At 40.1% G+C, this 13243-nt stretch overlaps 1 protein-coding gene across 12 annotated transcripts in view; it reads right to left on the bottom strand.

The window, feature by feature from the left end:
* The window catches only part of AAK1 (AP2 associated kinase 1), a 167497-nt gene that overhangs the window by 55078 nt on the left and 99176 nt on the right, over positions 1-13243 (bottom strand). For all 12 annotated transcript variants that reach the window (XM_045828860.1, XM_045828861.1, XM_045828862.1 and 9 more), the window contains exons 6-9: positions 7391-7512; positions 6003-6084; positions 5363-5495; positions 2124-2227 (exon numbers count right to left, since the gene is read on the bottom strand). In XM_045828860.1, the coding sequence (XP_045684816.1) occupies positions 2124-2227; positions 5363-5495; positions 6003-6084; positions 7391-7512 (441 nt within the window). The remainder of the gene's footprint in view (positions 1-2123; positions 2228-5362; positions 5496-6002; positions 6085-7390; positions 7513-13243) is intronic.

The raw sequence follows: 13243 nt of genomic DNA on the forward strand, positions 1-13243 counted from the left end.
TCGCTATACAGGAGTTTTTTAATTTGATATAGTTCCATCCATTTATTTTTGCCTTTACTTCCCCTGCCTTTGGGGTCAAATTTATAAAATCTCTAAGACCAAGGTCCATAAGTTTAGTATCTATGCTTTAGTCTATGTAATTTATTGTTTCAGATCTTATATTTAGGTCTTTGATCAAGTTTGAATTAATTTTTGTACATGGGGACAACCTGTAGTCTAGTTTTATTCTTTTGCATGTGGCTTTCCAATTTTTCCAACACCATTTATTGAAGAGGCTTTATTTTCTCCACTGTGTGTTTTTGGCTCCTTTGTCAAAAATTATTTGTCCATATACATGTGGTTTTATTTCTGGGATCTCAATTCTGTTCCATTGGTTTGTATGTCTGATTTTCTGCCAGTACCATGCTGTTTTGATTATTATAGCTCTGTAATATAATTTGAAGTCAGAACTTTGTTCTTTTTTCTCAGGATTACTTTGACTATTTGGGGTCTTTTGTGGTTCCATACAAATCTGATGATTTTTGGCTATATTTCTTTAAAAAATGACATTAGAATTTTGATGGAGGTTACATTAAATCTGTTTATTGCTTTGGGTAATATGGCCATTTTAATTATATTGATTCTTTTAAACCAGAAACATGAAATATATTTCCATTTCACTGTGCCTTTTTCAATCTCTTTTAATAATGGTTTCTAGTTTCCAGTATATACATCCTTTACATCCTTTGTTAAGTCTATTCCTAAGTATTTTATTCTTTTGGTTGCAATTGCAAAAGGAATTGGGTTTTGTTGTTGTTGGGTTGTTTTTTTTTTTCATTTCTTTTTCTGAAATTTCATTGTTAGTATACAGGAAAGCAGTGATTTTTCTACATTGATTTTGTATCTTGCAACTTTACTGTATTTGTTTATTGTTTCTAACAGGTTTTTGGTGTAGTTTTAGGGTTTTCTACATACAGAATCATGTCATCTGCAAAAAGTGACACTTTTACTTTTTCATTCCCAGTTTGGATGCCCTTTATCTCTTTCTCTTGCCTGATTGCTCTGGCTAGAAATTCCAGAACTATGTTGAATAAGAGTGGTGACAGTGGACATTCTTGTTTTGTTCCTGATTTTAGAGGAAAAGCTTTCAGTTTTTCACCATTGAGTATGACATTAGCTAAGGGTTTGTCATATATAGCCTTTATTATGTTAAGGTATTTTACTTCATACCCATTTAATTGAGTGTTTTAATCATAAATGGATGTTTTCTGATTCAATCTTATTAATAATAATGCCAATATTCTGAGCTCCGTCTGAATGATTCCTATATCATTCCTATATCTGAATGATTCCAATCATTCCTACTTCTGAATGATTCCTAATCCAAGTGTGGGAGGGAAAGTGGAGTGTTATTTATCAGCACCAAAAATGACATCAGAACTTCATTATTGGAGAAGCAGGCAAGAAAATTTCAGATTAGAACGTATTTATGATGCCATTCATTACTAAAATATTCAAAAGAGTTAGATCATATTATGACACGAAAAATATGCCAAGGCTGTAAAAAGGGTGTTTGCCAGAACTGCACTCAAACTGTGAGTGCAGAGTTTAGGATTACTTAGTGCATAAAACATTCCTATGGCCTGATGTGTGTGGGGAGGGTGGAAGAAAGGATCATGAGTCACAGATGGCCCACAGCAGAAGCAAAATCAAGAAAGCTGTACTGCAATGAAGGAGTAAAGGGACAAGGGACTTATGTTCCAACTAGTATGTGGGCAAGTCCAGGGCCTTGTCTCAGGAAAACAGCCCGCCTAACCACCTCTACAGGTAAATAAAATCTGCACATGGCTCTTAGTGAACTGTGAAAATCAGAAAGACAATAGTTCAGTCAATCTTCACCCAAAGTGTTCAACTTAATCCCTAGAGCTTTTTTGTTTTCATGTAGCTGTCTCAGTTTTATAATTAAATTCTATTGGAAAATTGGATTCTGTTTATAACAATTGCTTCAAAGTTAGTTTTGCGAGTGAATGAGCCCTACTAGATAAAGGGACATCTACATTCACTGAACAGATGACTGACACTCCAGAAATTCTAAACGACAATTCAATAATGTTGACTTCCCCTAAAAAGTGACGTTCACATACCTGTACATTCGGAATCGGGCATTCTTTCTTGAGTAGTTTAAATGAGAAGTAGGAGACCTGGTAAATATCTGGCCTTTTGTCGGGGTCTGGTTCCAACATATACCCTGAAACAAACATATGTGAATGCATTTAATAATATCCTAACAGTACAGTATCTAGAAAGCATAATTTCTCTGTGACCAAAATTTGTTGTTTTTAATTTTTTTCCTCATAAAAGACAGATAGTATAATTTGTCAATTTATTCCCTTCTCAGAAAAGGAAGCTCTCACTTAAAATGTTTAATATCCACAAGAAAATAACAAAGTTTTTGAATTGTTAACAAAGATACCAGAAATTCACACTCCGTGCTTTGCAACAGGGACTCAAATTCTTAATATGGAAGTTACTACCTTCATGTTCTGGTACCTAGGAAGTTATATGGTCAATCTTGCTAAACAAATGAATTTTTTTTAGATTTTTTAAAATTTATTTTTAGAGAGAGTGGAAGAAAGGAAGAAAGAAAGGGAGAGAAACATCAATGAACAAGAGATAGATCAATCATTTGCCTCTCACATGCCCCCAACTGGGGACCCAGCCCACAACCAGGCATGTGCCCTGACTGGGAATTGAACTGGTGACCTACTGGTTCGCAAGCTGGCACTCAATCCACTGAGTCACACCAGCCAGGGCACAAGTGATTATTCTTAATAGTTATAACCAACACTCAAATTTTATGAATTTATTATTATTTTATTAGAGATCTAAGCTAGTTTCAGGTCAAAAAGAAATCACAAAATAACAAATACATCTCTACTTTTACTGAGCTCTATAGATCACTAGTCTGTTTCTAGCTGCCCTTTCTGAAACTGGAAAAATCCTCAGTTAAAAAAATCTTTAAAAAGACACACATACATATAAACAACAATGCAAGGCAACTTATTGCTTAAGAAATCAAATACATGTTTTAGGCACTAAGTTCAGAAAAAACTAATGAGGCTGCTGTCTTGTGGAGGCTTTACAGAAGAGGCAAAACTTGAGCTAGTCCTTGAAGGTAAGAAAGAATTTAGTCAGTCTGGGGAAAGTAGAGAAAAAGACCAGCTCCAGGTAAGAGAATAGTCTGAACAATGACGGACTTGGAGAAAGGCAAAACCATGCTCTGCTACAAGGAAACAGAGAAGCTAGAAGGCCAGGGCATAGACTTCATTGTCAGAAAGCACAGAGTAATAAGGCTGGGTAGGTGGGATGGCACCAGAATATGAAGGATTTTAAATGCCATACTAAGAGTCTGGGCCCTACTGTGGTCATGGTTTACGGCATAGGCACATGATAGGGTGGCATTTTACAAGATTAATCTTTTTTGAAAATTTTTAGAAGATTTTATTTATTTATTTTTAGACAGAGGGGAAGGATGGGAGAAAGAGAGGGAGAGAAACATCAATGTGTGGTTGCCTTTCATGTGCCCCTACTGGGGACCTGGCCCACAAGTCAGGCATGTGTCCTGACTGGGAATCAAACTAGCAACCCTTTCGTTCACAGGCCAGCACTCAATCCATTAAGCCACACCAGCCAGGGTACAAATTTATCTTCTGGTGAAGGTGTGTTGGATAGGTGTGAAGAAGGAGGGGACAGGCTATGGGCAATCTACTACCATAGGCATGAGCTGACAGAGTCTACATACACATGATCGTGACAGTGATGAGAATGGAGAGAATGTAATGAAAACAGGAAATGCCAAAGAAAGCATGTATGCTACTTAGGAAATACTGTTTCCTCTCTCTTGCTAGGCAAATCCAAAGAAAACCTTAAATTTCAGTCATCCAGGCTTTTATGGTGACACCACTGATAGAAATTGAAAAGAGAGGGAATCCTTGAACTGGGAGTAAAAGGGGATAGGGAGATGACAATAAATTTAATTTTAATTTTAGACCTCTGAGTTTAGGGTCTAAACTCTTCAAAGAGTTTGTAAACTGAAATATATAGATCAGAGTTTATAAAGATGTCATGTTACAGACATTCACAAAGGGCTGTTTTTCTTAATGTGAATTTGCCATACAAATGTTAACAAAAAAAAAAGTTATTACCCAAAACATCCATCATTCCAGCATTACATTGGGCCATTTTCTCATATTTATTTCCAATTTCATTTAAATAGCTGTAATTCTAGAATAGATATAACACTTTACCTCTGAAAACAATCCAATAACCATTAAATTCCACGTTCCATTCCTTTAAATACCCTCCCTCACTTTTCTGTTAATATATGGTGGAAACTGATTGATTGACTGATTGATAAAAACTGGCATAATGGAATGGGTAGTCACTTAAAAACTATAACCAAGTTTACTTGGGTAAGTTGCCTATACTTTCTCAGCTTCTGTTTTCTCATTTGCATAATGGGGATAATTACATTTATTGCATAAGGTTTTAAGAACTAAATGAGGTACAAGTGGGCCCTCAACAAATGTCAGATGCTTGCCCCACATTGGCTTCTATTTTCTCCATAGCATCCCCACCCAGGACCTAAACTAGGTTGCTCAGGAATTATAATCCATAATGGTTAAAATTTAGATGCTACATGTATTCATTGATGTAAAACAGTGATAAAAAATAATCTGTTTCTTTAGCACTTTAGAACAGGGGCTTATGCAAAGATTACTTGTTCTACCATCTGGTTAATGAACACAAGTACATATGCTTACTATGACAATGCAAAAAAGTGGGGAATTTAAAAAAAAGTATTTAAAACAAGGCATTGAGTTTCAATACTTGTTATCAAAATCTAGTGATTAACCTAAAGGAGAGGAAAACCCTAGTTCCACAGAGTTACACAGTCTTAATTATGAATTCACACCAGTCGATGTACTGCAATTATTTTAATTTGAGTTGCTTCCAGCTTAGCACAGATGAATTTATCACTTGACATGAGTCAGCTGGACTCCTTTGGAAAGCAGAGCTTTCACACAGCCGGGAAGAGAACAGGGCAGTGCTACACTGCTCAAAGTGCAGTGAGGGTTTCTGCTCAGGCAGCTGACTGGGGTATAAAATAGGGTTTAGATTTCTAGCAAAAGACCCCAAACAACAATAATAAAAAAAAAAACCCACACCATTCTCACTAGATATTGCTATATTATGTTTGATTGATCAACCATTATCAACTGGCTTCTTTATCTCTGCATCCAACCCACCACTCCCTTTATCCGCCAATTCATTCCTAGAGATGAGGGAGAACAATATAAAACTACAAACATGAAATACTTACTAATTAAGCAGTGCATGTCTTGGGAATATCGAGAGTTATCAGGAATTGTGAAGTTTCCATCACAAATTGCCACCTGACTCTCCCCAAATGGCAAAGTGAAATAGCATAATTTATACAATAAACATCCAAGAGCCTAAAAAAAAGAAAGAAAGCAGATTGCTACTAGAGCTTTATTTACCATAATTGCCAATGGGTCTCCTGAGTGATACTGGCACCATCTGCATTTACTATCACAAATAAAAACTATGTACTATTAATTTGTAAATAATTTTAAATTAGAACTCAACACCACTATTAAGCTGCTGAGTTACATTATTTCTACTCTCATTACCAAATTAAGCTCCAATAAAGAACAAGTATTTCAGTTGTTTTTCTCTTAAAAACTAGTAACACGTATGTGACAACCACCCAAATAAAGGGCAAGTCACCTGAATAACTGTCACAGAGCTCTAAAGTAATTTTCTTGGCCAGGCTGCAAGAAGCAGTGGTTGGTCATCTCGAGTTAAGAATAGTGCCAAAGGATAAGTAGACACCGATGTGGCACAGTGGCCACTCTTGCTGTGGCACTGTCTGGATTAAACGGGAGGTTACAATCAAGACTGCTGACATCTGAGCTGTGGATAGGTTAGTGGACACCTACCCAAATGTCTGCCTTTGTAGTGATGATTTTGCCACTGTACAGGTTGACCATTTCTGGTGCCCGATAGGAGAGCGTTGTGTACCTACAATCAAGAGATTAATTTTTTGTTAAATATGTCAGTGATATAATCGAAGACCAGGGGTAGCAGAATACTTTAAGAATATGTGCATGTGAGTTCCCTGGGAGCAATCTGCAGAAGCAAGTATGAAACATCAGGGCAGATGAAATAAGAACTGTCCTTGGCACACACCTGTGGCCCTCTGGCTGCAGTCCCAATCCAAGAGCATGTGGGGACCCAGACACGATGGCATTCAATAAACTCTGAAAGCAACTTTTCTTGAGTCCTCAAATAACAAAATTTCCTCCTATAAACCCTTGTTGTTTGATACTATATTTTGCTGATATGTTTTTAAAAAATAGTAATTCCTTTTAATGTGGCTTGACACAGAGACCTAATACTGGTTGGGACACTCTGGAGAACAGCTGAAAACAGGCCCTGATGGGGTGGGGGAGAGGGCGGGGACTGATCTTTGATGCTGGATTAGGGCTGAAACAACAGTTTTCCTTTTATCTCTGACTCAAGAAAAGAGGAATATGAGCTCATCTTTCAAGTGAGTCTCTTGATGTTACCAAGCATGTGACTTGTGCTGCTTGAGTCTCTAGAGGTCAGAGGGTACTTTAAGTGTCCATCAGGGCCTTGGGCCAGAAGTTTTCCTGCCCCAGCCTTGGTTGCCAGGAGTGGTGCAGGAGAGAGAGGATCAGGATATGAGCGGGCATGCGAGACTACTGAATCAGTAGTAGTTTTAATAGTGAGTGTTGTTGCCTATGAAAAATCCAACACTCTACAGAACAGGAAAATCGGTCAAATTTTTACTGGAGTCACATAACCAAAGAGGCTTTTCCTCATGAAAGTCAGTGACTATCTGTGGAGACTTCCATGGCCCTATTCAGCCCTCCACTGTACTGCAGGTGAGCTCCTTATGAGAAGGAAGGGATACACAACAACTTAGGGTTCAGTAAAAGCACATTCAACTGACTAATTACTTCACAGCTGTTGTGATCCCACTTAAAAACATCACAAGTATTTCTATGGTGTGGGCACTATTCAGTTTTTTAAGGGCTTCATGATATAAATCAAAATATCTGTGTACAATGACCACAGGCCTATTGATAAAGTGCTATAAGAGTCCTTCATTTTACTCTACTGATCAATAATTGTAAACCCCCTCCACATCCTCCACTTAAAATCAAACAACCAACTGCCAACACAATCTAAGAAGAGGGCAACTGACCAGCATCATTGTCTTCCCACCCGACCTTCTTATCCATAGGCTGGAAGTTACTGATCGCACAATGGACAAAACTCGAAAAAAGGAGGAAAAGCTTACTTCTTAATCTCATCTTCTACTGCATTGACTCCTTCAGTTTGTGGATTCTGGAATTTGTTGGTGGCGCTTCCAAAATCACACAAGACATAGTGGCCTCGGTCATGCAAGAGGATATTTTCAACCTGAAAAACATTCCCCCCCCATCCATTCCAGGATGTCATTTAATAATGTGTATGAAATTTTGGTTCTCATTTAGATAAATAAAATACTTCATTTCTGATAATCCCATTCACGTGCATAGGAAAGTTATTCTCCTCCAAGTATATCAACAGGGCTCACCCCCAAGTGGAACAAAACGAGATGCACATTACCAGGGAACATGAGAGTGGAGGGGGCAAAAAGAGGGGACTCCACAATGAGGAGGCAAAAGTCTCATTTTTCTGTTTCAATTTCTAGCCATATTTCTCACTTCTGCAGAAGAAAGTCCTCAAATTAAAAACTTCCAAATCTTTGGACCTTTTGTCATGCTCTTTCAGTCTAGAATGCCTTCTATGACCCCTACCTTTACTCAAACCGTCCTGAACATACATATTCACTTTAAAAACTTAAAATAATTCCAACAAAGCAAAACTAGTATTTCCAATCTATTGGTTATAAAAACAACAGCTACCACTTACTGAACTTCTACTATTAGGAGTGCTAGTTTACTCAGCATTTTACATGGATTATCTCTTTACATGGATTATTACCTCATAATAACAATATAATAATATCCTGTTTACAGATGGGAAAGCAAGACTCACAGTGGTAAAGCCACGGAGTGAACCTAAATCTCTGAAGGACAGGCGGAAAGCAGGTTAGAAGCAGAGCAATGACTCAAGACTCCCATCCCCCCCTCCTGCCCTGGTAGGGGAGAGGACTATACTTGCCTAATGTACTGGACACCAGGTGAAGAACAGAACTATCTTAGTCCTTTAGGTTCAGAAATGCCCCTATAATAGGAATCTAGTCAATGAGAAACCAAGTGTATAAATACTGGTCAGGACGATTTGCTCATGTCTCCTAAGCATTCCTATATTGCCTGCTTTGTCCTTTATTCAACTGCTCCCTCTCCACTAGTCGAATCCTCGCCATTCTTCAAACTCTTGCTCAAGCCCTAACTCCTCAGTAAAATCTTCCATGGCCACCCTACAAAATCTACAGAACTTAATGTTACTAGGAGGGGTCAAGAAAGTAAGACCTTCATGCCAAACCGAGGCATTTCCTTTGCTCTATTCTGTGGCTGCTTTCAAGCTCCAATAGCAGAGCTGAGCCGTTGATACAGAGACTGTATGGCCAACAAGCCTAAAATTTCACTATCTGGTCCTCTGCAGAAAAGTTTGCCAACCGTTGGTCTAGGTAATTATATTATATCTGGTTCAGTATTTTACGCACATAGGTACCTGTAGATCCCTTATACAGCATCATTATGCAACAACCTTCCCTTCTGGCCTTATGTATCCTACAGAGCTCATGTGAAACCATGCTTCTCCTACTGTATGTGTGCAGTCGCTTCCCAAATCAGTTTCTATACTTCTAATGCTGGAATGTATAATCTAGAAAACTGAAAAGTTAATTCGCATCAAAATGCAGGCAAGGTAGTTCTAGGGACCAAAATCACTATTGGCAGGTGGGGATTGGAGAAGTATCAGGTAGACAAAGGATAGCATAAAGATAAGGCACTTTGGGGTATTTATTCCCCCTATCCTAAAAACTAGGTTAATGTTTCTGGTTACCTGTAGAGTTGCAGCACTCAGGAGTTACACTATATCCAATCTGGTTCACCTCAGCTTGCCTCCCTCCCAGGCACAAAGCTAGTATTGTATAAAAATATATTTACAGGAAAACCAGTTAAACATTAAGGGTGTGTACAAAAGTAGACAAGAGAGCCAGAAATATCAATGCAGGTAAAAATAATAATCCCTGCTCTGCGACTCTGCAAGGAGAATCAAGAGATTATGAAGGTGAAACCACTCAGCAGCAGTCTGACCTTGTGACTTGTGACACCTGTAAAAACCTCCTCTACCCTACATCATTGGCAGCACTGTCACCACCCAAACGCTTAACACAGAGCACAGCATTGGCAACCACAGTGGACTTGGGGTTCAGAGGACCTCAGGGTTTATTATAGATGCTTGACATTGAACATGTCTTTAAAGCTCTTTGAGCTTGCTTCTCATTTGCAAACTAAAGTTGATAATATTTACATCACTGTTGTTATGAACCAAGTAAGAGAATGTATGTGGATGCAAACTGTCCATCTCCCTACGTAAACATAACTTGTTACTACCATTCATTTATTAAAGAAAAACATTTGAACTTGTACTATATGTCAAGTACTTTTCAAGGTTTTGGAGATAAGACTATGAACAAATCAAAGTTTATCTTCTCATGGAGCTTAGTATCCAGTTGAGGATCATAAGAAAATAATTGCACCATGGTGGTAAATGTTATTAAACCCCCCCAGCAGGTTAAATATATGTATGGTGAAGAGGGATGCTACTGTAACTAGCACAGTCACTCAGGTGAGGAGCAGAGATCAAAACAAAGGAGGGGGCAGCCATGGACCACCTGAGGGAAGAGCACTCCAAGCAGCGAGTAGTTAACACAGAGGTGCCAAGATGGGAGCATGCTGAGGTGGCCAAAGCAGAGAGGGAGACCACTGTGGCGGAAACAACTCTCCTGGTACTGCAAAGAAAACTGGAAATGTGGGACTGGACATACTATGGGCTAGCACTCTTATGAATGGGGAGATGAGAAGGCTGGGCCCTGGAAGAGTGAAGGCCTTAGATAAGTGAAACTAGTAGCAGGAACAAAGGCACAGAGGCAGGAGTGGTAATAACAACAGTATCAGCAACTAATAGCATTTACTGCATGCTAGATGCTGCCCCACACACTTTTACCTGTAGTATTTCATGAAATCTTTAAAAAGCCTTTTTGTCCCCACTTAACAGATGAGAAAACAGTCAATTTACCTAACATATGTGAAGTCACAAGCCTGGAAGAGCAGGATCTGGGTTCAGGCTGCATCCCCTACTGCACTGATGTGCATTATGCAGTTATGGAACACAGGCAGTTCAGACTGGAGAAAGAGATGGGAGCAGGAGAGGAGACCAGAGGAACAGACAGAGGGCAAACTGAATAAGGCCACTAGGGAGCCACTCAGCATTTTTAACAGTCAGCAGCAGATGAGAAGAAGTGTTTTAGGAAGGTCAGCATGGTGACAGAGGAGGGAGAAAAAGAAAGCAGACATGAGTGCAGGTGCAATCATCCAGGTGTGAGGTGAAGAGAGCCAGGTCTAGACTAGGGCCAAGGGAGATTAAATGAGATTAGGAAGGAAAAGAACCAACAGAATATTGACACCATCTTCTGAAAGCTTCAGAGAATTTGCGTAGTGACTTTGTTTTTGGCAATGCCCCTTTTAGGATGTAAGCCTAACACTGGTTTCCATTGCTTACAATCCTCAAGTCATTTGGCTCTCTGAGAGTCTAATACTGCTGACTACTTCCCAACCCCTTGGCTTAAGAGTGTTATTCAAGTTGTCACTCCCAAAATCTGCTTAGCTAAAAGGTCTGGAAAAGCCACCTCCTACTGACCTCTACATCTTGACATTATTTCAAACAGATATGGCATTCAGGCATTTCAGTCAGAATTTATTACCACGGGAAATTCTGGAGGATTAGATGAATATAGGTTTTCAAATCTGTGATCCTAAAAATAGGACAAGAATCTTCAGCCTATTGTACGAGATCCAAATCTCTTTTCTGACAAAAGAGAAGACATTCATGACTTTTTCAATCTGAATGCACTTAAGTCTTAACCCTTTTCCCCTTTTCTTAAGTGCTGGGAAAGACGCCATGGTACAATAGGGCAAAACCAACCAAACAAAAACCAAAATGGGAGTAAAACACCTCAGCCTTTGTTCTCTGGTTGGATCACTGAATTAGCTGCACAGGTCACAACCATTCTGGACAGAGGTCACCTTATTATCCAAAGGAGAGGGCTGGCTTAGGTGAGCTTCCTGGGTTTATGACCCCATGATCTGTAATAATAACCTCTGTCATTCTTTGAAGAAATAGGATTTTTTAAATGGAGGAAATAAAATGTTAATATATTTGAGGAAGGCTCTTCAATAAGGAACAGAACTTCTGTTATGGTTATTTTTAGAATATATGCTGCTAAAGGACCAGGATCGATGTCAGCGTATTTCCTAACATGTAATTTGAAAGTACAACCAGGCAGGACAAGAGGCATTTTTCTCAGTTCTGCATGTGAACAGCAGACCTCCACACAGGGAGGCACTGAGTCAACACGGGGGCCCACAGCTGGCCTGGTCTGTGCTCTTTCCCATGTCCCACTGACTTTTATTCATAATGGTATCTCCTTACCAAATGGAAAACCTGCTCACAGAGAAGCAACCAGATGACCAGCAACCAGCACTTCTCTGGGCAACAGGAGAATAAAGAACTTCTTGGCTCTGGCTGTCACTAGGACTGAGGTGGCTGGTTCCAGCAGTGACCAAGAACTCAGAATGGCCTAGGCTATGTGATACAATGACACATCCAGGACAAACAAGACACAGCCAAGGCAAATGAGAGGTATATGGGGACTTTGCTCATGCCTTAGAAAGCTGGGAGTGTGGCAGGCAAATGTGACTGCCCACCACGCACACACTAGTAGGAATCAACAAAATCTAACATGCTAATGAAAGCATTCAGACGGCACCAAGTGTAAGATTTGGGGAGCTGTGGAAAGCTTCGATCAAAACAACCAGGAGTCAGTGACTAAAATCAACAGCAACAGGACTCCTCTAGGACAATCACAATGAGACCTCCTCCCAAGGCCCCTATTCACACTCCCTATTGCCAGGGTAGAAAAGAAAGGGAAACAAAGCCCCCCTGAACCACTGCTGGCTATCTGGCAGCATGCCTGCTAGTCTTCAATATTGATTAAAACACAAATACAGAGCCCAACACTGAGCTCCCAGTGCTACACTGCCTCTTAGGAACACCAAGGAGTGGGCAGGGCTGAGGGATGGCTGGGAACCACATGTTGCAGCCTCTCGCTCACATCAAGGCCTCACCCTGCGATTCCAGTTGGCTCCGCATTTCTCTAAGATATCTCAGGGGCTCTTCAGTGCCATGAAGGAAGAGTCTGGGGCTCCTGCTGCCTGAGCCCAAGCACTGACCTACTCCATGTCCTCAGGCAACACAATGGCTCTGTAACTTCACTGTAGGTTTTGGCTCTGTAGGTTCCCATCACTGGGTGACACTTAGCTACCACCTCACACCACACTGTGAACACCACAGGGCATTCATATGCTGGGAATATGTAAACTGGGTAGGTATAATTTATGGGTATAAAATGATCATTTTGTCCTCATTTAATCCAATAAATGCTTAAAAGGTTAAGGTAAAGGAAGATTTTGTTTAAGAACATGGGAACAGCACTCTCTAAGGATGCTCGAGGACCCTCTCTGCTTCCTTCCCTTGCTCCCACCTCCGTGCCTGGACAGTGACATGTGTGCTCTCATTTAACCTTACCACAACCCTAACAAAGCTGGCACTGTGGTCTCCACTTCACAGATGAGAAACCAAGGCTTACAAGCTGTGTTTAGAGTAGTAACCAGGAAGCGTGAAGAGAAGCCAGGTAGAGCATGCTCTCACGGAGGTCAAGGGAGGAGGCGGTTACAGAGGAGTCAAAGGCCACAGGGGGAGAACAGGACAGGGACTGAGAAGTGTCCTTTGCATCCAGCAATATGAAGGATGCCATCACGCTCTTCTCTCATAGCACTTACAATTCTATCAGTACAAGTCATGCTGTGAGTGGTACAGAATGAACTCGAATATGAAATTGAACCCCACCTGACATGGG

The sequence above is a fragment of the Phyllostomus hastatus genome, unplaced genomic scaffold (assembly GCF_019186645.2).
Source record: "Phyllostomus hastatus isolate PE091 unplaced genomic scaffold, TTU_PhHast_1.1 phas_scaffold_78, whole genome shotgun sequence".
Taxonomy (NCBI): Eukaryota; Metazoa; Chordata; class Mammalia; order Chiroptera; family Phyllostomidae; genus Phyllostomus; species Phyllostomus hastatus.